The sequence below is a fragment of the Lissotriton vulgaris genome, chromosome 1_1 (genome assembly GCF_964263255.1).
Source record: "Lissotriton vulgaris chromosome 1_1, aLisVul1.2, whole genome shotgun sequence".
Taxonomy (NCBI): Eukaryota; Metazoa; Chordata; class Amphibia; order Caudata; family Salamandridae; genus Lissotriton; species Lissotriton vulgaris.
This window is the reverse complement of record NC_141685.1, coordinates 1,417,460,348-1,417,485,093: the sequence shown is the minus strand read 5'-3', so window position 1 is coordinate 1,417,485,093 and position 24,746 is coordinate 1,417,460,348. Positions and strand designations below refer to the sequence as shown.

General features: G+C 46.9%; 1 protein-coding gene across 1 annotated transcript in view; it reads left to right on the top strand.

The window, feature by feature from the left end:
• Positions 1–24,746, top strand: part of LRRK2 (leucine rich repeat kinase 2) — a 2,096,839-nt gene that overhangs the window by 1,932,025 nt on the left and 140,068 nt on the right. The window contains exon 48 of the mRNA XM_086967213.1: positions 23,983–24,135. Coding sequence (XP_086823339.1) covers positions 23,983–24,135 — 153 coding nt within the window. The remainder of the gene's footprint in view (positions 1–23,982; positions 24,136–24,746) is intronic.

Sequence of the window (24,746 nt, the reverse complement as noted above, 5' to 3'; positions counted from 1 at the left end):
TACCTCCCCACCCGATAGGGAATTCAAAAGGCTAGACACCTTAGGCAAGAAAACATTTTCTTCCACCAGCCTGGCACTGCAGTCCATGTACACCGCAGGCCTTTTGGGCCGTTACTCCCATGCTGTATGGGAGTTGGTTGCACAGGTGCTGCCCATGGTTCCGGAGAAGGCCTGGACCATACTTTCCCAAGCTGTTACTGACGAGTAAGTTGCAGCTAAGCTCACAATGAGATGCGGCTGGATACCACTGACTTGCTAGGCTGAGTGATTTCATCGACGGTAGTCTTATAGAGCCACAGCTGTGCCATTCCCTTTCTGAACCTCGACTCAGACACAAAGCTGGGAGAGCGCCACTCATTGCCAGCTCTTTCGCCGTCTAGAGCCATGCCTTCCAGGCCGATGCCTGAGCTCTCTTCTTGTAGGCTAGGATTGGGAGGGGTCACTGAAAGTCCAGCCATTAGATCCCAACATGGACTGGTGTGAGGACTTGGAGGAGGCTAGTGCAGTGGACCGTTTGCCTGATACTAGCGTGCTCTCTCCCCCTATGGTGTCTACGGAGGAAGGACGGTAGTCTTATGGAGCCACAGCTGGTTGAGAACAACTGGCTAATGAACAAGCCCCTTGATGGCCCCTAACTCTTTGGAGACAAGGCAGACTTAGTTATGGAATGCTTTAAGGGCAGCAGAGCTACAGCCAGGTCCTTAGTCCTTTCCATGGCCCGTCGCCAACCCCAGTCTGCCTTTCGCTCTTTTTGTGGCCCCGGCAGGGGCTTACAGCTGCATCTTTGAATGCCCAACCACCATAGCACACAATTGTCCCAGTTTCTTTTTTTTTTTTTCTTTTTTTTCTTTTTTTTTTCTTTTATAAATTTTTATTGAAAAATAAAAGTGGCATATACATTGGCAATTGTATGCAGTACATTTGTGTTATCTATATTTCTTGGCTTGTCGCAGAAGAGAAGGAAAGGGAAGGAAAGAGAGGGGGGGGGGGATGTTCATTGTGCCTTCTTTAAGTGTTCGTCGAGTGGTTCCCACATGAGCTCTTTGTGGGTGTGTTCTTTCGAGAAGTTGCCTGTAATGTTATCTGCTCCTCTTAGGAAGGTAACCCAGTTGATCCATGTTTTGAAGTTTGCTTTTGCCGTGTTCTTCCAGTTCGTTAAGATTATCTTTAGGGCCTCTGTGAGCAGCAGGTCTAGTAGGTCTCTTTCTTCCCTGCTGTTTAGGTTCCCAGTTTCTGTGTGGCCGAGGACACAGTACACACAGAACTTGTGGGTCGGGCCGCCAGAGGTCGGGCCAGTTCACCTCCTTGGCAGCTTCTAAATTCCTATAGTATGCCCTCTTACCATTGTGGATACACAGTGGGAGGCAGGATACACCCTCACCTGTCCCACTGTAGGTCTATAGCATCAGGCCAGTGTGTTCTTCAAATTGTCGGAGGGGGCTATTCTCTCCTCTCTGTGACTACCCCTCCACTCATGCCATTTGTTTGGACAGGCTTATGCAGGATCATCCTATTTTGCTCCACCAGGTAGTGGCCCATAGAGAGAGTGTCCATGCCAAAAATAGGTTGTGGTTGCTGTTCCCAATACTTTCTGGTGCCGAAGAAGGATGGAGGCCATTATCATACCTTCAACATTTGACCTCTTAATTTCTTCCAGAAGAAAGAGAAGTTCAGAATGGTCAAGCTTGCGCAAGCCCTGTCTGTCCTGGACTCGAGATACCAGATAGTAGTGTTGGACTTGCAGGACGCATATTTTCACTTCTCTGTCCTGCCTGCCTACCGGCGTTACCTGCGGTTCAAGGTCGAACACGAGCACTTAAAGTTGGCTGTGCTCCCTTTGGGCTTTACCAGCGTCCCTCGGGCTTTCACCAAGGTGAAGGTGGTGGTTGCAGCTTGCAGCATCCTCCCCTACCCGCCAATGACTACGACACACCAACGCAGCTTAGTATTACACGTCTTTATTCGCCTGCATGTAACTGGGAACTCAACATTCTAAAACGAGCTTTCATTGCATTCCACGCTGACACCTTGGTCACAGCTCTGTGGAGTGCTTCGGAGCCAAAAGGGTTCTGTCCTAAAGACACTACATCTCCCCCTCTGTTCAATTTCTTTTTTTGCAAATCAGTATACATATATCTCTTTAATCAACCATCTTGGTGCTTTAATTCTTGAACCTAATCTGGTTACTGAAAGTTGGGAGCTGTCATCTTCAGTGTCAGAGTTGTTTGAAGATGGTGTAAGGGTAACAGCAGTCTCTGAGTTTTCAGGTTGTCTTTCCTTCACCATCTCCATGAGAAGACCAATTAATCAAATGCCGAAAGTGAGAAGAGTCTCTGGTAACAGATGTTTCAGGATGCTGGGCAGTAACCATGTGTTCCTTGGTGGATACTTCGTGGAAAGGTTCAGCACCATATGGAGCATCAGATTTCCTTCTTCGAATGTGTTGGGCGATCACTAGATCTCCTCTCTTCAACTCGATGTCCCATGCAATGTCCTCTTGTCTACATAGGTACTGAGAAGAAGGGGTCCCAGCCTGAATGAAACAAAATATATACAATTCGAAAAAATTAATAAAGAAACAATGAATGCATCCACATTGTTTTATTCACAATGGGATTTGGTATATTGAATATACTGATTATTGATTACATATCATAATCGGTTGTACAGTGCCCCAGGGGGGAGGAGGAAGTGATTTTGAGGATAGTGTGGTGGAAGGGAATTTGTGACAGTAAAATCAGCCAATTATCAAAGATGCATTGGTAAATCAATTTCTATACACAAAACATAAGACCGTTGGTTCAATGCATAAATCAACAAATATCATACTCCACTAAATACAACAAATGTCAAAATATTGGCGTGAAGTTGACAACCAAAAGGCTATTGTCGACGTTTTGACTCCCCTCAGCATACAATAGGAACATACATTATACACTGCTTCTGAATTGGCCTATACCCTCCTGTGAGATGTACGCCATAATAGAAATTCCACTCTTATTATTGTGTAATATTTTCTCTAGGACCAACAACTGAATTGGCCTATACCCTCTTGTGAGAGGTACGCCGTAATAGCGGTTTTGTGTTTTATGTATGTATCTACATCCATAATTATATGAATTGATCGTTACGATTATTGACTAGTATAAGGTTCATTATGGCAAGCAATGGCTTTACCATCATGTGATAGGTACGCCATACTTACATTCTGACCACTCTTGATTGTAATTGGTCATGTTGATTTATATGACAAGACATGGCTTTACCATCCCTTGACAGATACGACAGGAAATGGCTGTACCATCCCTTGACAGATACGCCATTGTTTTAATTTTGATAATCAACACCGTCTACACTATTATGTGAATGAATATTGATCACGAACTTGCACCGCAGATATAACCCTACAATCTTCATAGTTGACATACTAATTGAATTTTTATAATTACATGGCTAGAACAATATAGAATCTTTTTCAAATAGACATTAACCGACAGGTTCGATGTTTAACACATATGTCAGGGTCTTTTGTCTATGTCTATATACGAGCCCCGAGTCACGTGGTGCGGTTACCAAGGCAAAGGTCTAACCAGGAAGCTCGGTTCGCCATTGCAAACACGAGCGGCGATCTACGCTAGATCTAATCGGCTTATGGTGAGTCTGTCTGTGTGTTTGTAGTCCAGCCTTAGGCAACTCGCAATACTGTTCGGTACTCATGGTCCCCCCTTTCCGGGTTACTATACAGGTACCACGGAGAGATCGAAAAATACCCGCGGACCCGGTTGCTAACCAAACCTCTATTCTGGGTAAGCTTTCTCTAACGTACTTGAGATGCGGATTACATTGTTCCCATCTGCTAGTTTATTCTTGATCCCAAACCTTTCAGTATGACCGGTTCTTCGTGTTATTTCACAGATACTACTGAACGATCCTGTGTGCAATTAATACTGTTGGACTTTGAGCCCATGTAACCTACAACTTTGGGTAAGCCCGGTTCAATTCCGGTTTTTAACTATTTGGATATCCATTCCTAACTCAATAAGGCCTATTCACATTTATGACCGACTCTGCGTGTTTTTTCACAGACACCGCGGAGTGATCTTTTGTGCCAACAATATTCTCAGACCCTGCGCAAACCTAACTGATACCTCAGGTAAACTGTGTTTAAAATGTAAATGAGCCAGAATGTAGCCACCCCTCATGGTTGGTAATAATAAAAATACCAATATCTTGGTTTAGATTCTGCCATACTCACCGTCCTCCGGACCTGAATCAGGCTCCATCCGCTCTACATAACAACTTCATAGTAAATTGATTTTGGGTACTAGGACGCCATTTTATTGGAACAACACATTTCCCATTCCCCGAACCATTCGGTCCTTATTAATCTTAGTGAATCCTCATGTCTCTCTTTCCTCATTTTTAAAGAATTGAACAACTACACGGAGACGCAAGTCCTGTCCTTTATTTATCACACGAGCAATAACTAGCACGGTAAGCTCCCTTTCTCGTGTTCGGTGTGCTCTATGTTCGCTTGACTCTTAAATAGACTGTGATTTGTTTCACGATCAATTAAAACAATTCTCCATTTTATATACATTAACTAGGTTGCCTGCCCCGCACCTCTTCCTGATGAAGACCCCACAGCAAGGTCACCACTAATTCCTGCGATTTTCCGAGGGTCGAAACAATGATATTTTTTGATTTATGCATTGAACCAACGGTCTTATGTTTTGTGTATAGAAATTGATTTACCACTGCATCTTTGATAATTGGCTGATTTTACTGTCACAAATTCCCTTCCACCACACTATCCTCACCTAATCACTTCCTCCTCCCCCCTGCGGCACTGTACAACCGATTATGATATGTAATCAATAATCAGTATATTCAATATACCAAATCCCATTGTGAATAAAACAATGTGGATGCATTCATTGTTTCTTTATTAATTTTTTCGAATTGTATATATTTTGTTTCATTCAGGCTGGGACCCCTTCTTCTCAGTACCTATATGACCCAGGTCCCAGTGACTATGTTTGGGTAAACCCTCCTATATATACACCTCTTGTCTACATAGGCTTAACCAAGTGCTAGCCACAAGTTATTTTCTCACTTTTCTCTTACGTTGGTCCATTGAGGTAACTGGGCTGTCATTGCTTTCTGCACATCAAAGTGACAGGACTTTTGCCTGTGGTCGAGTGAGATGTTGAACGATAATCTCGTAAGGTAGAATTCAATACAGTTTTGAAACTGAGCCTCTCGAGTGGCATGCTGTATTACTTTCTTTAGCGTACTCATAAAATGCTCAACCAGTCTATTGGCCTTCCTCCATTAAGGTGTACTATTCTGATGCTTTATGTTCAGATGCTTAAGGAAAACCTTGAATTCGCAGCTGTTAAAAGGCAGGCCATTATCAGACTTCAAAATGACTGGAACGCCCCTTGTCGCAAGATGCCATCTCGTCTCTCAATGACTCACTCGTTGGTTGTGGGTTAGAGATCTTCTATTAATAGAAACACGTGAATTCATGTCCATGAATACCATCAGTTGATGTCCATTATCGAGTGGACCAAAGAAATCGAGGACTATTCTCTCCCATGCATACTTAGAGTCCTGGCACGTTAAGAGTATGTTGAGTAATGTTGTTAGAATGGCAGTAACATAGATGACAGACCTTGAGTTCCGTTCCAACCCTCTCATCAAAGTATGGAAACCAAACTCTGTCTTAGAGAGCTCTTTTGGTGGAAACAATACAACAATGTTCTTCGTGAGCTACCTCTGTTATTTTCTGTCACAGACACCCCATAATCAGGATTCTTAACCCTTGCAGTATATCTCCTTCCTGAGTTGTGAACAGTTCTTTAATGGTTTTACATTTTTCATAGTCACAATCACTCGTGAGAGGTAGAGTGTGTTTGTTCCATTAATGATGTGTTATTATATCTTTCAACTGTAGCATGTCACTATCATGGCTTGTGGCAGTGATGATCTGGGCTAGCGATATAGCAGCTGGCACATTTGATTTTACAATAAAATTGATGTAGGCTTCAGTTGTCTTGGATGAAGAACTCTGTATAAGAACTCTGGAAAAGTAGTCAGCAGGATTTTGACCCTTCTCTAGACGATGCACAATGGTATATTTGTACTCTTGTATTCATAGTCCCCACCATTCAATGAGAGGAGGCATCTTTGCTTTTGGATTGCCAAAGATAGTCAGTAAAGCTTGATGATCAGTTAACAGCATAAACCTCTTTCCGGACAGTAATACATGGAAATGTTCACAAGCCTATACCACAGCTAAACTTTCTTTTTCAGGTTGCGAGTAAGCGTGTTCTGTCTGGAATCAGCTTCTACTGGCATATGCCACAATATACCTTTGAGCTTTTGGGTGTCCACTTTGCTTTGCAAGGATAGCTTCTAACCCAACTTGGTTAGCGTCAACAACATCTGTATGAAGCTTATATTGAAGTAGGCCATTTCAGCAGCAGTTACAATGGCTTGTTTGCTTTTCTTGAAACTTCTCTCACATTTTTGGGACCACTTAAATCAAACATTTTTCTTTAACTGTCGTAACAGAGAACTTATAGTAGCAAAGTCTGTATGTATCTTGAACAGTAACTGATCATGCCAAGAAATTAATTCATCATAAAAATATCTTGTGAGGCATCAGCATTTGACAGTGCTTGAACTTTTGCAGGCTCAGATGTCATACCCCCATCTGAAAAGTTATGGCCAAATAACTTCAACATTGTCTAGTGGAAGTCACACTTGTCTGCATTCAAAGTCAAACTTACATCAGTAATTAAACAACATACTTGTGTGAGCGCTTTATCTTGTTCCTTCTGTGTAGCTCCGAAAATCAATATGTCATCACCATAATTGATTGCATTCACAACCGGCTGCATGCCATATCCAATTAAATCTTGAAAAAGTTCTGCCGCCAATGACACATCAAGACTGAAAATCTTGAAACAAAACTGACCAACATGTGTAGAAACAGTTGTAATGTACCAGCAATCTTCTTCGAGTTCCAGCTTCCACTATGGGAGAAACCCATGGCGTCAGACAGTTGAAAGCTCAATAATGCCATGCTTAAGTAATGACTCAAGTTATTTTTCAAAATACGAAAAAAGGAGGGGGGGGGAGGTAGAGAAAAAAACAGCTAGGTTCGCCCTCCACAGCCTAGTATACGTAAAAAACAATCTGAAAGAATCAGATCAAGAGAACCTAGCAATTTGTCTATGAAGATGGACATCTTCAATAATATGCAACTTTTCTTTCATAGGCTCAAGTTTTCGTAAACCATGAAACAACGAAGGGAATTGATTTGCTATTTCATGATGAGCAGTTATGTCGTAGTTCACCAATATCAGTCCCATGTCAGTAGCTGAGCTGTACTGAAACTGAGCAGACGCGTAGTTGATGTTGTACCTTGAAGCACATCGATGGGTGCTTGCACCTTCGTTTTCTTGTGTTATATTGTCGTCACAAATTAACCTTAACTTTTTATTGGCGTTGATGCATCCCATGTGTACACTTTGGTTTTCGCTGGCATAAGCCATGGTAATGTAGATGAATCATTGTATTTCTTTTCAGGCGTTATGTTTATCGATGCACCACTGTCAATGATGAAAGGTATTGAGCAAACATTTATGTTCAATGTAATCTTTGGACAGTGTTTGGATGATTTTGGTGCTTAGGCATGTCGACTTTTTTTGACTGACATTTTTCCTCACATGCGCACATTTCTCTGAAGTACCCATCGACATGGCACAATCACCTTCCTCAATCTCACTTGCTGTTGAGGCAGAAGAGCTATTTGATGATGAATTAGATGACGATTGGCTTCATTCAGTGTAAATTCGCCTCAATTGATGTTCGCCGCATGGCCTGATGGGTGTGCGTCGAACGTTGCTTTTGGAATGTTCTGGCAGCCATTCTGTCTTCGCATCACAGCGCACATACTTTTTTCTTTGCTTTACAAACCATCACAAATTGCTTCTCTTTCCCACAGCCTTTACATATCTGTCCAGTGGTGGGACATTTACTTTTGTGTGAAAACGAAAATCCTTATCTAAAACATAACTTCTTTTTACATGTAGACATCACTTTGTGTACTTCAGTCTTTAGGTTTGGCTTACTTTTTATACTCATGACTGATTTATTTTGGGCTCCTCCATGTCAGCAGCTTGTCTTTTAGTACGCTCATCAGCTCTGGCAGCCATCAACACTCGCTCCAGACTAAGAGTTTCTCACAGCATTTGTCATCTTAATGAATCTTACAAGCATCCATCAATAACTCTAAGACGTATAGCTTCTTCAACATTAAATTCATTGAACTTTCAGTGTTTGAGTGGTTCAAGTCTATCCACAAATTCATCAATGGTTTCACTAACTTGTTGGCGTGCTTGACCAAAAATGTATTTTTCTTAATCAATGTTTAGCACTGGATTGAACTTGAGATTCAACGTTTCTTTAATCTGACGGTATGTGATTTCTTCCTCGGTTCACTGCGTTTTCTTTGACTTATTTCACCTCATCACCAGCCACATTTTTTTAACATTTGATCATCTTTTTTTATCAGTCTCCTTGAGGGCATCAATGAAATCTTCAAATGTCTATATCCACACAGTCCAACTATCTGCAATATTTCGCTTTTTGGCATTATCAGAAGATGTTGGCAGTTTCAGTAATGCAGCATCTTTGTAAACCAGTGTGGAACTTACGGACACCGCTACTTGCTCGCTGTGACTTAGTTTAGGCATCTCATCCGTGAGACCTTGTGACGTGCTGACCTCTGAAAAGTCTTTATTGAAAGCTGGAAATGTGACTTTCTTCACAGTCATATAAAAAATGCCTCTATTCCGGGAGCCTCTATTGAAGAGCTGTGAAGTTGTTCTGAGCCCCACTCTGCAGTTTTGTTGTCTGGCCACTTCAGGTATGGCTGGCTCAGTGAACACTACCCTTCGCACTTCTTCCTGAGCCACTTCAATGAGTACTGTGGTAAGATGACTCTCTTTACTAGATTTGGTATGTCATTTATTTCTTCTCTTGTAAATGTGAATTTGCATTTTCTGATACCTAGTTGATCTTTGCCTGGCAGCACTTCTGTTCGCAGCTTTATTTTGCAAGTTATAATTGTCTGCAGCTGCACTTCGGGAACCTGGTTGACTCTGCCTTCAGTCTTACTGCTAATCAGGACCCCAGTCTCTGTGATTTCTCCCCTAAATTAATTATGGTAAGTACTAAGGTACCTCCCAGATTGGATACTGGTGTACCCTTCTAAGTCCCTAGTATATGGTACCAAGGGCATAAATATACCAGGGGTACCCCTTGGGCTGAAGCATGTATTATGCCACCCTTAGGAGACCACTCAAACTGTAACAACAGGCCTGCCATTGCAGCCTGTGGAAGCTGGTGCTAGCACCACGTACGACAGAATCTGAAAGAGACACGTTAGTGATAGATTCCTTACCTTAGAATATTCCCAGGCGTCAGACTGGATCCGGAAATATTTACGTAGCAATATCCCTGCGCATCGGTAGGCGTCGTCCGCGGCTCCATATCCGTCGTTGGCGCCGGAATGACGTCGTCGGAGTACTTAGACGCCAGTTCTTCTTTTTTCCGCGCCAGCTAGCGCAGATCCGGAGAAGCTCTACCCCTAGTCATTTTTTGATCTTTTTGATCATTTCTTTTCTCGAGTCTTCGACTCTATCGGTGCCGGTAGGGATGCCCGGGGTCAAACCCTGTTCGAAGTGTGACCGACTGATGTCAGTTACAGACCCCCATCGCCGGTGCCTGAAGTGTTTAGGCCTCGACCATGACGACCGCACCTGCTCTGACTGCCGGGCCCTGACGTCTAAAGCTAGGCTGGACCGGTCCCGCAAGCAACTCGAGCTCCGGCAGTTGGCCCGCGCCATTCCAGGTCCCGGTCCCGGTCCCACGGGAGGTCGAGGGGCCGGTCGCGGGGTTGGAGTCATCGCAGCTCCGGGAGTGGACATCGGTCATCAGGATCCAAGTCCTCAGGTAAGAGGCATGAGAGGTCGGAGAGACGTCATCGTTCCTCCGACCCCACCCCGACGCTCGCATGCTGCGGCCGAGGGTTCAGGCGACACCACCCACGCGGCTCCGAGGGAGTCGCAAGCGTCGCCGCCTGCCCCACACCTTCGGGTCCCTGGGCACGGCGCGACACCAGAGGAGATCGAGCGGTACCTCATGGCCATGAGGTCCCTCCCTCCTCAGTCGGGTTCCGTGGTGCCTCCGGGCCCAACGGTCCCGGCTGGAGGCCCTAGCGGGTCGGGTGCTTCGGCCCAGACGCCGTCGGGTGCTTAGGCCCCGATGCCGCCGGCGACTTCGGTCCAGGCGCCGCAGGACCTCACCGGATCCGCTTCTGGATCCAGGTCATCACCGGTCGACCTCACGACCTCACCGGCACCGGCCCCACGGGTGTCGCCCCCGGCGCCCACTGTGGACGCCGTCCCCAATGTTCCCTTCGGTCCGACTGGGCGCCGCTTCCGACAGCCTTTGGAGATTTTTATTTCCATGAGGAGGCCCGTCTGTTAATCCAGTTTTACAGGAGACTGGTGACGAGGGAGATTGGGAGGGGTCTGAGGACCCTCTGGCACTGGAGTGCCAGTCTCAACAGGACTGGACATATGAGCTTGGGGAGGCCAGTGGTATTGACACTTCACCAGACACTGGATTTGTCTCCCCTACAAACGTGGCTTCAGAGGAGGGGTCTACTTACAGTGTAGTGTTGACGAGGGCGGCCAGGGCCTTAAACCTTGAGCTCCCCGTCGCGGCCGTGAGGACTAACCTCCTCACTGAGGTCCTCAAACCGTAGTCAAGCTCCAGCGATCCTCCGCTGCCGTTCAATGAGGCCTTGTGTGACGTTCTTGTGGGCACTTGGTCCAAGCCCGCCGCAGGTCCGCCTGTGGATAGGAACGTGGCCAGACGCTACCACCCGGCCCCGGGCGACCCTTGCTTTTTGTCTACCCATCCCACCCCCGAGAGCCTGGTTATCCAGGCCTCCACTTCCCAGACCGCATTCCCCTCGGCTCCGCCCGATCGGGAATCCAAGAGATATGAACAGTTCGGGAAAAAAGTGTTCTCGTCGCTGAGCTTAGGGCTGCGGTCTGTCAATACCGCCTGTCTCTTGGGCCGCTACACCCACACCCTGTGGGACGCGGTCACGGACGTGCTGCCACAATGTCCGGAGGAGGTCCGGGCTAAACTCGCCCAAACACTGGTGGAGGGCCGAGATGCAGCGCGATATTCCATCCGGTGTGGGCTGGATACCACGGACTCACTGGGCAGGGCGATGGCAACAACAGTGGCGGTTCAACGCCACGCCTGGTTGCGGTCCGCCAACTTTTCGGCCGATGTCCAGGCCACACTTCTGGACATGCCGTTCGATGGCCGTCGCCTCTTTGGCGACAAGGCAGACCATGCACTTGAGCGTTTTAAGGACTCCAGGGCTACGGCCAAGTCCTTAGGCCTCTCGGCCACACCCCAGCAATCGGGTGCCTTTCGCTCCTTTCGTGGCCAAGGAAGGGGCGCCCCCACACGTGCTGCCAGCCACGCACCGCAGAATGTTCAACAGCGCGGTGGCAGCCGTGGAAACCGCCGTGGTGGCGGTCGGGGACAACGGCGAGGCCAGCCCACACCTCCCTCCGCAGCACCTGCCTCAAAACCTTCCGAGTTTTCAGGCCCATGTGACGCCAGTGGGAGGCAGGGTTCGCCATCACCTCTCCCACTGGCGCACTGTCACGTCGGACAGGTGGATGCTCCAGATCGTCCGAAGGGGCTACTCCCTCCCCTTCGAGGCGACCCCTCCAGCCATGCCACCACAATTCCACAGCGTGTCGGGGGATCACTTGCAACTTCTGCAAGAGGAAGTCACGGCCCTCTTGGCCAAGGGGGCCATCGAGCGAGTTCCTGGGCCAGAAGTAGGGTGTGGTTGTTACTCCCACTACTTTCTGGTACCCAAAAGTCCCGGCTCCATATCAACCTTTTGGAGCTGCGGGCGATCCGACTAGCACTGAAGGCATTCCTCCCATCTGTCCGGGGGAGTGTAGTGCAGGTGTTAACGGACAACAACACCGCCATGTGGTACTGCAACAAACAGGGCGGGGTGGGGTCGTGGACCCTGTGCCAGGAGGCTCTGCGCCTCTGGCAGTGGCTGGAACATCAGGGCGTGACCCTGGTGGTTCAACACCTGGCAGGTTCTCTGAATGCCAGGGCGGACGAACTTAGCCGTCGGTGCATGATGGATCACGAATGGCGTCTGAATTCGGACGTGATGCAAGGCCTTTTTCAGCAATGGGAGAGCCTTGGTTAGATCTATTCGCCACAGAAGAGAACGCGCAATGTCATCAGTTCTGCGCGTTGGAATTTCCATGGCGGCACTCGCTCGGAGATGCTTTTCGGCGCGAGTGGAGTTGCGGTCTATTGTACGCCTTTCCGCCTATACCACTTCTGCCCAGAGTGCTGAAGAAGATCAGGCGCGACCTGGTTATTCTTGTTGCTCCGGACTGGGCACGAAGATACTGGTATCCCGAGCTACTCAGCATGTCAGTCGATCCCCCGATTCGTCTGCCTCTTCGGGAGGACCTTCTGTTGCAGCAGCAGGGGACGGTTCTGCACCTGAACCTATCCAGTCTCCACCTACAAGCTTGGAGATTGAGCGGCGGCAGTTGAGGCCATTTGACTTGCCTCCCGAAGTCTGTAATGTCATTCTGGCAGCCAGGCGTCCCTCCACAAAGTCGGTATATGCCTGCAGGTGGAACAGATTTGTGGCATGGTGCACAGCAAAGGCTGTGGACCCACTCTGTGCACCCCTTTCTGAGGTTCTCCTCTTTCTTCTTTCTCTTGCCCAGCAGAGCTCTGCTCTGGGCACTCTCAAGGGGTACCTTTCTGCCCTTTCCGCCTTCTTACGGCTACCTGTTCAGCCTTCCTGTTCAAGTCCCCCATTGTAAATAGGTTTTTGAAGGGCATCACACACATGTTCCCTCCTGTTCCCTTCGTGATGCCCCAGTGGGACTTGAATCTTGTACTTACTTACCTAATGTGTGCTCCCTTTGAGCCGCTCCATAACTGTTCTCTCCGTCTTCTTACTTTGAAGACTGCTTTCCTGGTGGCCATCACCTCTGCCAGGAGAGTGAGTGAGCTCCAGGCTCTTTCTTCTACACCTCCTTTCCTCTCTGTCCATCCGGACAAGGTTGTGTTGCGGACGAGACCCTCTTTCCTGCCCAAGGTTGTCACGGCCTTCCACATCGGGCAGTCCATTACCTTGCCCACCTTCTTTCCGCCTCCGCATCCCTCGAAAGAGGGAGAGAGGCTCCACCACCTGGACCCCAAACGTGCGCTCTCTAACTATCTGGATCGCCTACGCCAGTTCTGGGTGGATGACCAACTCTTTGTTGGTTACGTGGGCGCTAAGAAGGGAAAGGCGGTGCACAAGCGGACCATCTTGCGGTGGATCATCTTGCATATCCAGGCATGTTACTCCATGGCCAAAAAGGAGCCCCCTGCTGAATTGCGGGCTCATTCTACTCGGGCCACGGCGACTACAACTGCCCTGGGCAGAGGAATGCCCTTGCAGGACATTTGCCAGGCAGCTACGTGGGCCTCGCTGCACACGTTTGCAAGACACTACTGCCTGGACAGCCAAGTCCGGAGGGATGGCTTCTTTGGCCGCTCCGTCTTCCAGGACTTTCTGGTGTGATTATTGGTTCGCAGACCCACCACCGGGGTTGGTATTGCTGGGGTATCTATTCTAAGGTAAGGAATCTATCACTAACGTGTCTCTTTCAGATGCACAAGTTACTACTTGTGTAACAATATATCTGTAAGAGACATTAGTTAATGATAGATTCCTTACCGAACCACCCATCCTCCCCGTTCTGCGAACCGATATCTCGGGTTAAGGTCATCCCCTTTCAGGGCCCTAGTTTCAATGGCACCAGTGTTGGTTCTATCATGGCTCTGCATATCTGGCGCGGAAAAGCTGTGTATCAGAACTGACGCCAGCGCGCATGGGCGGCGTCTAAGTACTCCGACGACGTCATTCCGCCGCAAACAACGCCGACGACGGACTCGGAGCCGCGGGCGACGCCTACCGACGCGCAGGGATATTGCTACGCAAAAATTTCCGGATCCAGTCTGACGCCTGGGGATATTCTAAGGTAAGGAATCTATCACTAACTAATGTCTCTTACAGATATATCGTTACACAAGTAGTAACTTGTGCTATAAGTATCCTTATATCTGATATCACTGAACTTAAAACCTGTAAGTCACCATTAATGCAGGCCTTTCAATCCTGAAGGCAGGGTGCTCGGTTCTAAGTATGAGGGTGCCCCGCATGAGCAGGACACCCCTACAACATTCGGAATCCATTCGCCTGGGTTGTAAGTGCATCCACCATTAAGATACATGGAGTGGCCATGCATCATTACACGATGGCTATCTCTAAACTGGCTATAACGAACCCTGTCGTGTTTGGTATCAAACATGTTGGAATCATACCCCCACACCGTAAACCGTGTGTTGGTATGATTTCATGCACTGTAAAGCTCCTCTGGGAGGCAATCAGTGCTACTGGTACCAGTCTTTCAGACCCAGACAGCAAACTATGGCTGCTGCGGACCAGAGACCCGATTCTGCCCTCCTGCTACTGATCCAAGCTCGAGCAAGAGAAGGCAGAACAATAGGTTTCCTGTCACAGGGTGGTCTGACCCCTCCCAGACAGGGTTTAGTGTATTAGGGCCGGATGTGAGCACTTGCCAGCACCACTCAGTCTGCTTGAAGGGCACATTTGGTGCCCTCGTTGCATAGTCTAGTTCAAACAAGCTCAGGGAGCCGTTGGCTTCAGCTCTGGCATGAAACTTGACAAAAGACATGGAAGTATCTTCCCCACTGTCTGACCGCTGCCCTGGGAGGGAACCCTGAATCGTCCCAACTCTTTCCTTAAGGTACTTAAGGGCTTACCAGTGGGTGGGTCCCTAGATTCGTCGTGGGACTTGATTCATTTCAAGACACCACTAATTCGATCATCTGGACACTCTGGACGTCTCTGGACTTTGCTCTGGCCCTCAAAACTGCAACTAGGAAGACTCCTGCTGCTCCTGGTCTCGTCGCCTTGCTTGACTGCTGCAATATCCGTGCCTGTGCTCCATACAGGAACCTTCCATGGCCTGTGGACATCCAAGGCACCTGAAGGAATCTCTCTTGAAGTGAAGGAGTCACTTCCCTGCATCTGCAGGTTTTGCAACGATGATGGCCGGTCTGCTGATCCCTGGCTCCCACGGACTCTGAAAGGCTCAGCAGCACAGGTGGTGGTTCTTCACGTCCCTTGAGGCCTGCCCTGTCTTCTCACCAAGTTTGAGACCAGTGTTCCTCGTCTGAGCCACAGGAGCCGAACCCTTTGCACCGCGGTTGACTTGCTGTTGCAAAGAATTGTTGGCTTCCTTCTTCCAAGATCTTTGGGCTCCAAGTAGCCCCCACCTCAAGCATCTCCAGTGACCAAGATCTTTGTCCTCACTGCAACACTTGCATCATGGGCCTGCATCTTTGGTGAGCTGCTCAAAGTCCTCTCGTGACTCCAGTGCCTCCGGCCTGTGGTTCCTCTTGATGTTCATCCTTGAATTCAGCGGGCTCCCCTGATTGCTCGGGCCTGCCCTGACTCCCCTACTTGTGGTGAGTCACCTGGACCTTGCTGGTCTCGACACTATACCTTCTTCACTTTCCATGTTGGTTGCAGTTGTAAAGGCTTGTTGGTGCTCTCGACGGACACCGCCCCTGCAACTCTCAACATCTGACATGGGACAGCTTATGCACAGCTTCTGGTCTTCCACAGCGTCCCCTGGACCTCACAGCTGCAGTTTCAAGGTCACTGTTATCTCCCATGCAACACTCCACATCGGTGGCCATTTGTCTGCCGCGACTCCTGGTCACTCCTGAGTGGCATAGACTCTGTCCCCTCTGCCTGCAGGTTCTTCTCATCTTGAATCCACTTTTGTTTTCCACCGGACACATTACCTTCTCCAGCAACGGCATTTTCCTGAAGTCCTACATTGGGTTCGACAGCGGTTACCGATGCCAATTCACACCTTTCCACCCGGCTTCCCAGGTGTAGGCGAAGGACGGGGCCCTCTAGGGCCACGTAGGTTACTTACAACCTCCTTCTATGCCTTCACAGGAATGAAGAGTCGGTCAGACAGTAGAGAATACCAATAGGCATTTAATTAGCTATACTCTGCAGAGGAGTCTATTAAGACCTGCACCCTAAGATGTCTGCCAAGGGACTGACTCCCCAACGTTTGCAATTACATGATAAACCCTCCTTTGGAGACTTCAGCCACCCCTCTAGTGGAAAACTAAAGACCTGAGCCGGGCCTAGACAAAGGAGGCACAGAAATGAGCTAACACCTGCCAGATGGCCACATTCTATTAGTAGTCCAAGGCTACTGTGCAGAGTCTCAGCGTCTCCTAACGTGGGAGCAGAGTTTCACATTGAGAACGGTATGCAGAAGCGGAATAATTGCTCGTTAGCAAGTCAGTCAGCAACCTTGAATGAGTGAGAAAATAATAACGAAGTACAGTGTTCTGCTGAGGCAGGCAATTCTGAATACTAAGGCCAAGTATGAGCACAGTCCATGTAGTCTAATACAGATTATGAAATGGAAAATGGAGTCACACGGGCTAACGAAAGCTTACATGTTACAGGGACAACTCAGTGGGTTGCATAACGTGCACCCAAATGGCATCTATTTAGCCACGCAATGCTAACCTAATATAGCATGAAACTAGTGCATTGCAGGATTGGGAATTTCAAACTGAACATGGAGATCCTGGTTCCTAGGGTATCCAGGGGTGGGGTTGCTCTCCAACCTTCTGTCTTCCATGGGGTTTCTTCAGGGTCTACTGGGAAGGGTCCTTCTTTTTTAAAATTGCAACCACAACTTACCCATTGGCTTGAATTGAGTATGCGGTCGTGTTCCGACACTTCACACATCCACTGTGCAGTTCCTGGTTACTTACCTTGGGTGGTTCCTTGGGTCCCTGCACTTCTACGTTTTTTGGGTATAGTTTTGACTTGAATTGTGGTTCGCATACCTCTGTTTTATTATATGGTTTGACCTACCATGGGCGACCACTGTGTATTTGTGCTACTTGCCTGTTTCTATTGAAAAGTATTGTGTGCATTTTGTATATCTCTGGTTAGGAGATATCTGAATGTGTTAGTGAGTGTCTTATAATAAATACATATTTTTATAAATACACTGTGTCTGGTACTTTTTCACCTAATCTATACCTATAAGATTACGTTCTGGTAAAAAAAGCTACTTTACACTCCTTCTGGACGAAGCCTGGAGGCTGCTCTCCACAGCTACCACTTATAGTCTTTTCTAAGTTTGCCTAAGGCCCTTAAAATCACCATAAGGGTTGTCTGGATTAGTGCAGGGTGCCCACTTACATAAGTGTGCACCATATACTAAGCCAGCTTTTCACACACTCTGTATAATGTATGACTTTATCTTGCTTGGTACCTTAATGTATAGCCTGACCCACAGGTTCCCGGCCATCGACGTGTAGATTCTTTGCAATATTTTCATTGTCTTCAACTGCTTTTCAGAAGCTGGAGCTGTGTTTTGATTACACATGCATGAAGCATTAATTCCGTACCTTGACAGCAACACAAGAGGCATGCACAAGCAGTGTGCTTGGACCACTGCAAACTGTGGGAGAGCATGTCGTTATTCGGATTACTTCTCCACTTTCCTCGTCGGCAGTCATACTGTCCTCCCCAGCCTGAGTGCCCGTCAATGACTACGCCGCACACAGAGCTTAGTTTGTACCCGTCTGTATTCGTCTGCATGTAACGGCAAACTCAACATTCTAAAACAAGCTTTCATTGCTACGTCACATCTCTAAGGAGTCTGTTTGGAGTCAAAAGGGTTCCATCATAAAAATCTCAAGACACTACACAGCTCATCTATGAAGATCAGGGCTGCCAGTCGTCCCCAATCTCGATAACTGGCTTTTGAAGGAGGGCTCGCTCCAGGCTGTTGTTTCCCACCTCTAAACTACGGTGGACTTCCTGCATTCGCTGGGGTTTACTGTCAACGTGCCAAATTCACACCTGACTCCCTCTCAGATACTCCTTTTCCTCAGAGCTATTTTGGACACAGTGCAGTTTCGGGCCTATCCTCCCGAATGGCGAGTCCAGGATATTCAGGACATAATATCAGTTTTAGCCTCTATCCTGGATTTCTGTGAGAATGACTCTGAGGCTGCTGGTAATCGTGGCCTGGTTCATCCTGCTGGTGACACATATCCGCTGGCATATGCGGGCTCTGAAGAGGGACATGAAGTTCCAGTGGGCGCAGCATTCAGGGGAAAATCTCTGACATGGTCCATACCTTGGTGAGAACTGCAAAAGATCTGCAGTGGTTGTAAACTACTCACGATTGGGCCAGTCCCCGACCCCTCACTCTTCCCCAACCACATCTCACAGTGGTGACGAATGGATCACTCATGGGATGGGGCTGCCATCTTGGAGAGGTGGAGATCAGAGTGGTCTCCTTCATAATATGGACTTTACATCAACCCTTGGAAACTCCGGCGATCTGGCTGGCATTGAAAGCTTTTCTAGACTCCATCAAGGGATGACTAGTACAGATATTCGCGGACAATACCACCACCATGTGGCATGGTAACAAACAGGGCGGGTGGGATCATGGAACCTTTGTCAAGAGGCCCTGTGTCTCTGGGCATGGCTAGAATGGCTGGGCACAACCCTGGTGGTTCAACACCTGGTGGGCTCTCTGAATTCCAGGATGGACAGACTGCTGAAGATGCCTAGCAGATCATGAGTGGCACCTCCAACTAGAGGTGCTGCAAGGTCTCTTTCAGCAACGGGGAGAGCCTTGGTTAGATCTGTTTGCCACCACCGAGAACATGCAATGTCAGCAGTTCTGTGCGCTGGAGTTTCAGAATGGAGCTCAAGCCCCCTTTATGCCTTTCTACTCATATCATTGCTGCCCAGAGTTCTCAAGAACATCAGGAACGAATGGCCCCAAGTCAACCTTGTGGCTCCAGACTAGGCTAGAAGGCTTTGGTATCTCGAGCTGTTGGCCATGGCTATTAGTGCACCCCTTTGGGAGGATCTTCTATCACAGCAACAGGTGGAAGGTTCTCCACCAAAACCTGTCAATGCTCCGCTTACATGCGAGGCTATTTAGAAGCAACCGTTGACAGCGTTCGACCCTCCTTCCAAAGTCTGCAATCTTATTTTGGCAGCCAGGCAACCCTCCACCAAAACGGTATACTCCTGCCATAGGGGCAAGTTTGTGCCATGATGTGCTGAGAAACCAGTTGATCCTAGGCCAGGCATGTGTGCTTTAGATACACATGCTTTGCATACTCCGGCCATCTAGTGTTGGGTCCGGATGTTTGCAAGTGAGTTTTTATTCAAAGCAGTCTTTCCTAGTCACAAGGTAAGGTGACTCCTCCTTTCGGTGATAGTGCGCATGGTCATCAACTCCATTGTTAGATTGTTTTCTTTCAGCCATCGGGTTCGGACGTGTTTTGCTGTGTGCTGGTTCAAAACCTTCCTGCATGTTCCCCTCGGTGCACAATCCACTCTACCCGCGACTGTATTGTTATCGTACGCGTTTCCCTCTCTCCGCATATCCATTCAATCGGAAAGTTTTTCATCTTTGGTCGAAAACATCATGGACGGCCTTCGGCCTAGCCGTGTCGATCCACCCCTTTGCCGATAGAGCTTAATCTGTTTCATTTCTGTCCTCGGTGCTACTCCAAGTACCCTCGCACACGTATAAACCCGGTCTGCAACTTGTGCTTATCACCGGAACGCAAGGAAGAAGACTGTGAGGCCTGTTGGTCGTGCAGGTCGAAAAAGACTCTTTTGAGATTGTCGCGCTCGATGACTAGAAATGCAGCGCCAAGGCACTCAACAGACTGGAGATCTTCTGAGAAGAATCCAAACAGGAAAATTCGGCAGTTGCGGAAGAAGAGCAGGCCTTCTTGGTCCCAGAATCAGATGCCAACCTTGAGATCGAGTTGGAGTCTGAAGACATTGTAGCGCGACAGAGACTGTTGTGAGTACTAAAAACCCCGCACTCCATAAACTAGCTGCCACCAAACATAAGGCTTCGTCACCACCTCTGCCTTCGGCCCTTAGTCTGCACCGAGACAATGTTTCTGATGCCCCGCATTTGGGACCAGCACCAAAATAAGTGGTCAAGCCTTCCGGTTCAGGTTTGAGCCGAGACAGATCATCATCTGACCCGAAAAATTCCACTCCAAAAGACAAATCTGGTTCTGAGCCGAAATCTTTTGCTTTGAAGGACAAGAAGGACAAGTTCGGTTCGACACCGAAAATTTCTACGCCAATATCGAAAGAAGATCTTTCAGATTCCCCGGAACTGATCTTAGATATTATGACAGACTAGATCCAAAGCAGAAAAAGCTTTACATCAATCCAGACAATTGACATATATTAGCCAAAACTCTTTCCAAGAGGAAAGTCAGTTCAGAGGACAATAGATACAAGATCCCTCTTATTTAGAAGAAGGACATTGCTACAAGTCCTGTCCATCTTAATTTGCCATCCTCTCCACCACCTCCACCTTTATCAGTACTGACAGGCTCAGATCCTTGACACATAACACCACAGGGGTCTCCTCATACACAGCCTGTTTAGGAGATGGAGATGATGATAGTTAAATCCTATTTCTAAATCTGGGATTACAAGATGGAGTGTTAAATGCATTCAAGTTTGCTACACTAAAGCTAAATGAACTTTCTCTATACCTCCTAGAGCGCATCCCACTCATAAAATAGGAGCGTCTATGGCCTTTTAAGGTAACATTCCTATAGCTGGCCTATGTAAAGCAGCAACATGGTCCACACCACACACTTTTACCAAACACTACTGCACAGCTTTCCAAACTTTTCATGTTGGTGACACACCTTTTTGTGAAAAAAATTTCAGGGACACGGTAACGCGAGCGAGCGCAGCAAGCGAGCCCGAACCACCATAGGGGGTGGTTCCCATGGGTAAATTGATGCACCGGCGGCACAAGGGACATGTAAATAGGCCCTCACTGCGTAACACACAACCCCACACACACAACCCCCTCCCCACACACACACACACACACACACAACCTCACACATAACCCCACACACACAACCCCACACACACCCACACACACACCCACACAACCCCACACACACCCACACAACTCCACCCACACACAACCCCACCCACACAGAACTCCTCCCTCAAATGTATTTTTTTTTTATATAGTGCAAACTCGATTCGAAGGTGTCAGAGCGCTTTACACGAGCACCAGTTGCGTTACATTAATTTTAGGCACCAGGAGATTCGATGATATGCCCACAATCCCAGGATTCTCGGCCGCTCTAGCCGTTAGGACACATCCTCTACCTGTTGCAGCCATTAACAGGAGGGTCTGAAGATGTTTCCTATGAAGGATTCTATGCCATGTGGATTCTTAACCGTGTAAACAGAAGAGACCAGAGGAGCGCAGTTAGAAAACGCCACCAGTACATTAATATTCATTGCAAGGGCAGCGCCTCCCCCTTGGAAGTCACCGCAAGGGGCCTGCAGAACCAGAGATTAGTTGCAATCCGCCTCCCGCGAGACACGCCCCAAAGCACATCTCGAGGGGGCCTGACTGGAGAGCGCCTGGACGCCTTCATGAGCGAGAGCACTGCGCGCGGTGACGGCAATTAATATTATTCAGGTGAGCCTCCTCGTGACGCCCAGGGTTACTCTAGATGGAGTGAATATCGGCCTACCGGCCGGCCGGCGGACGTCTTTGCATCGTTTCACGCTACACACCTACGTATGGGTCGCGACACAGTAACATGTCACGCCACTCAGTTTGGAAAGCTGTGCACTACTGCATGGATGTGTTAGCAAGTCAGCAAGCAAATGTAGGGCAAGCAGTGCTAAAGACACTTTTTCAAACAGCTGCAACATCTACTGGTTAGCCACCGCTTTGGGAGAATACTGCTATATAGTCTGTGCAAAGGATGTGTGTCTACCGCAAACATGCCACAAACTGATTATACTACTTACCAGTAAGCATTTGTTCTTGGCATGTAGAGCTGTAGATTCACATGCGTCCTCCTACCTCCTCGGGCACCTGTAGCTGTTGCAGTTTTCATTATTTACATTACATACGCATGGACATCTCTGTACTACACTTACTCCATTCTCACCTTCTTGAGGGAAAACAATCTAATAATGGAGTCGATGCCCATGCAAACTATTACTGAAAGGAGTAGTCACCTTAACTTGTGACTAGGAAAGACTTCTTCGAGAAAAACATCTTGCAAACATCCAGATCGAACACTAGATGGCAGGAGTATGAAAACCATGCCAATCTACAGCTCTACATGCCAAGTACAGATGCATACTGGGTAAGTAGCTAATCCTTCTGCCCCCCTCTCAGGCCCTTCTCTTTATCCTTTCCCGTGCCTAGCAGGGCTATGCTATGGGCTCCTTTCGGGGCTACCTTCCTGCTTTCTCAGCCTTTCTCTGGTTGCCTGACTAGCCATCCCTTTTCAAATCCCCTATTATGCGTACGTTCTTGAAAGATTTGCAACGTTGGTTTCCCCCTTTACCCTTCATCAATCCTCCGTAGGACCTTAATCTAATCCTAACCTTCTTCATGTGCCCTCCCTTTGAGGCCTTCACAACTGTCCTCTCAGGCTCCTTACCATCAGGACGGCCTTCCTTGTGGCGATAACATGTGCCCGGAGGGTCATTGAGATTTAGGCTTTGTCATCCAAGCCTCCTTACCTGAACATCTTCCCAGACAAGCTACTCCTAGTTGATGTGCAAATAGAAATGGAGAGACTATAAGAGAAGATTCTGGAGAGATATAATCTATGTCTTTGGAATAAGTTTGAAAATATGTACCCAACATTTCAAAGACGGCTTGCTCGTTTAAGTTTTTAATAACCAAGGATGAATGTCAAGTCTACTTGGTTGGGTTTTTAATGATTTTATATGTGTAATGTATCAATGTTCTAATATATTTATGTATGTATATGACTACATTAGTAAATTTAGCATAAAGGAATATGTAATGGAGATAAAATCTGCACATATTTGTTAAGATTCCCAGGCTCTGAGCTAAATAGTTTGAATGGGATTCATTTATATTTTGGATTCTATACCACAGACCACATCATTTCGACATCATAGTCCTTTACGTTGCTTTAGCATACAAACATAAACATATAAAAATATTGTTCCATACATTTAGAAGGTCAGTTGTACAGATACAGCTTGTCATAGGCAGTGGAGCTATAAAAATAAAATATAAACATCAGCAAATGTTGAAAGTGGATTTTAAGGTCTCATACAGAGATGGGATGCGAGAAAGAATACTATAGGATGCTATAGTGCAGGTCGAGAATCAGAGATGTGTAATTAGTGGAATGGTGTTAAATGGCAAGAAATTATAATTTAGTAATGGGATAGGCATTCTCTCATTACTTTATTGAATATTATGTACGAATGGGCCGTCTAAAGGAATGTTGTTCTGAATATTGTTTCCTGCCAGGAGAAAGACTGGTTCAGAGTTTTTTTTTTTCTTTCAAATTTAGACATTTTAAGCTCCAGTTCTTTGTTTCTTGAATTTCTATTTTAACCTAGTATATGCAGTTTCTGGACTAAATAATTAGGATTTTTATGGTGCACAGAATTATAGGTTATACATGCCGGCTATATTATGTTGTGTTTGTTAATTGGGAACCAGTTCAGTGGTGTCAGGATGTATGGCGAATAGTTAAGGAAACAACGTTTTTGATTCAAATATCAATACTAATTATTATGTGTGACATGTCTTGATATTATTGAATACATTTTGAACTCATCAGTTAAAATTCATGTTTTTTTTCTTATTCCAGATCGCCACAGCTATTGTTTGCTGATGCAAATATTATTTCCTTGGCAGTGGATAAATATATATATGTGGCAAAGAAGAATAGCTATATTGTGGAAGTTTGGGATAGGAAGACGGATAAACGTGTTGAGTTAATCAACTGTGTTCATTTTCTCAGGTAATGTGTCAAATGGCTACTTATTGACTATTTAATTTTCAGATTTACTGATAAATGATCTAAAAGGAACTCACCTTCCAAAATAATGACTTTCATAATTACACATTATTACATTTCTTATCAACAATCTAAGAACAAGTTTCAGATTTAAGAAAGATCAAAGAAGTAGTGCATGGTAGACCTTTTTTAAAAAATATTTCATTTACTGCAGTCCCTAACACTTTGTCGTATTTTTTTAAGCTTTTAATATGGTACTTTCTAAAGTTTTCCACTGTCCCAAATCAAAGTGAAGGGGAAAACTATGGTTAAGTCTGAAATAGGAGAAAGCTTACCTCTTCTTTTTTATAATTTGCCTGCAGATTGAAAACTGACTTGCTTCACTACAAAAAATCCAAAGCACCTAAGCCATGTTATGCCCTCACCTTTCCCCAATTTCTCCCCTGTTCCCCCCCAGTTCCAATCCCCTGTCTTAGGTTCACCTTCCCACCCCCGCCAGGGCAGTTCTCTTAGGGGAGCACAGCATGCTGATGGCACCAGTCAGCAGTATGGAGGTGCTCATCACAGAGCTCCCTCTCCTCCTTCATTCCCACCCTTTATTTGCCTAGCACCTC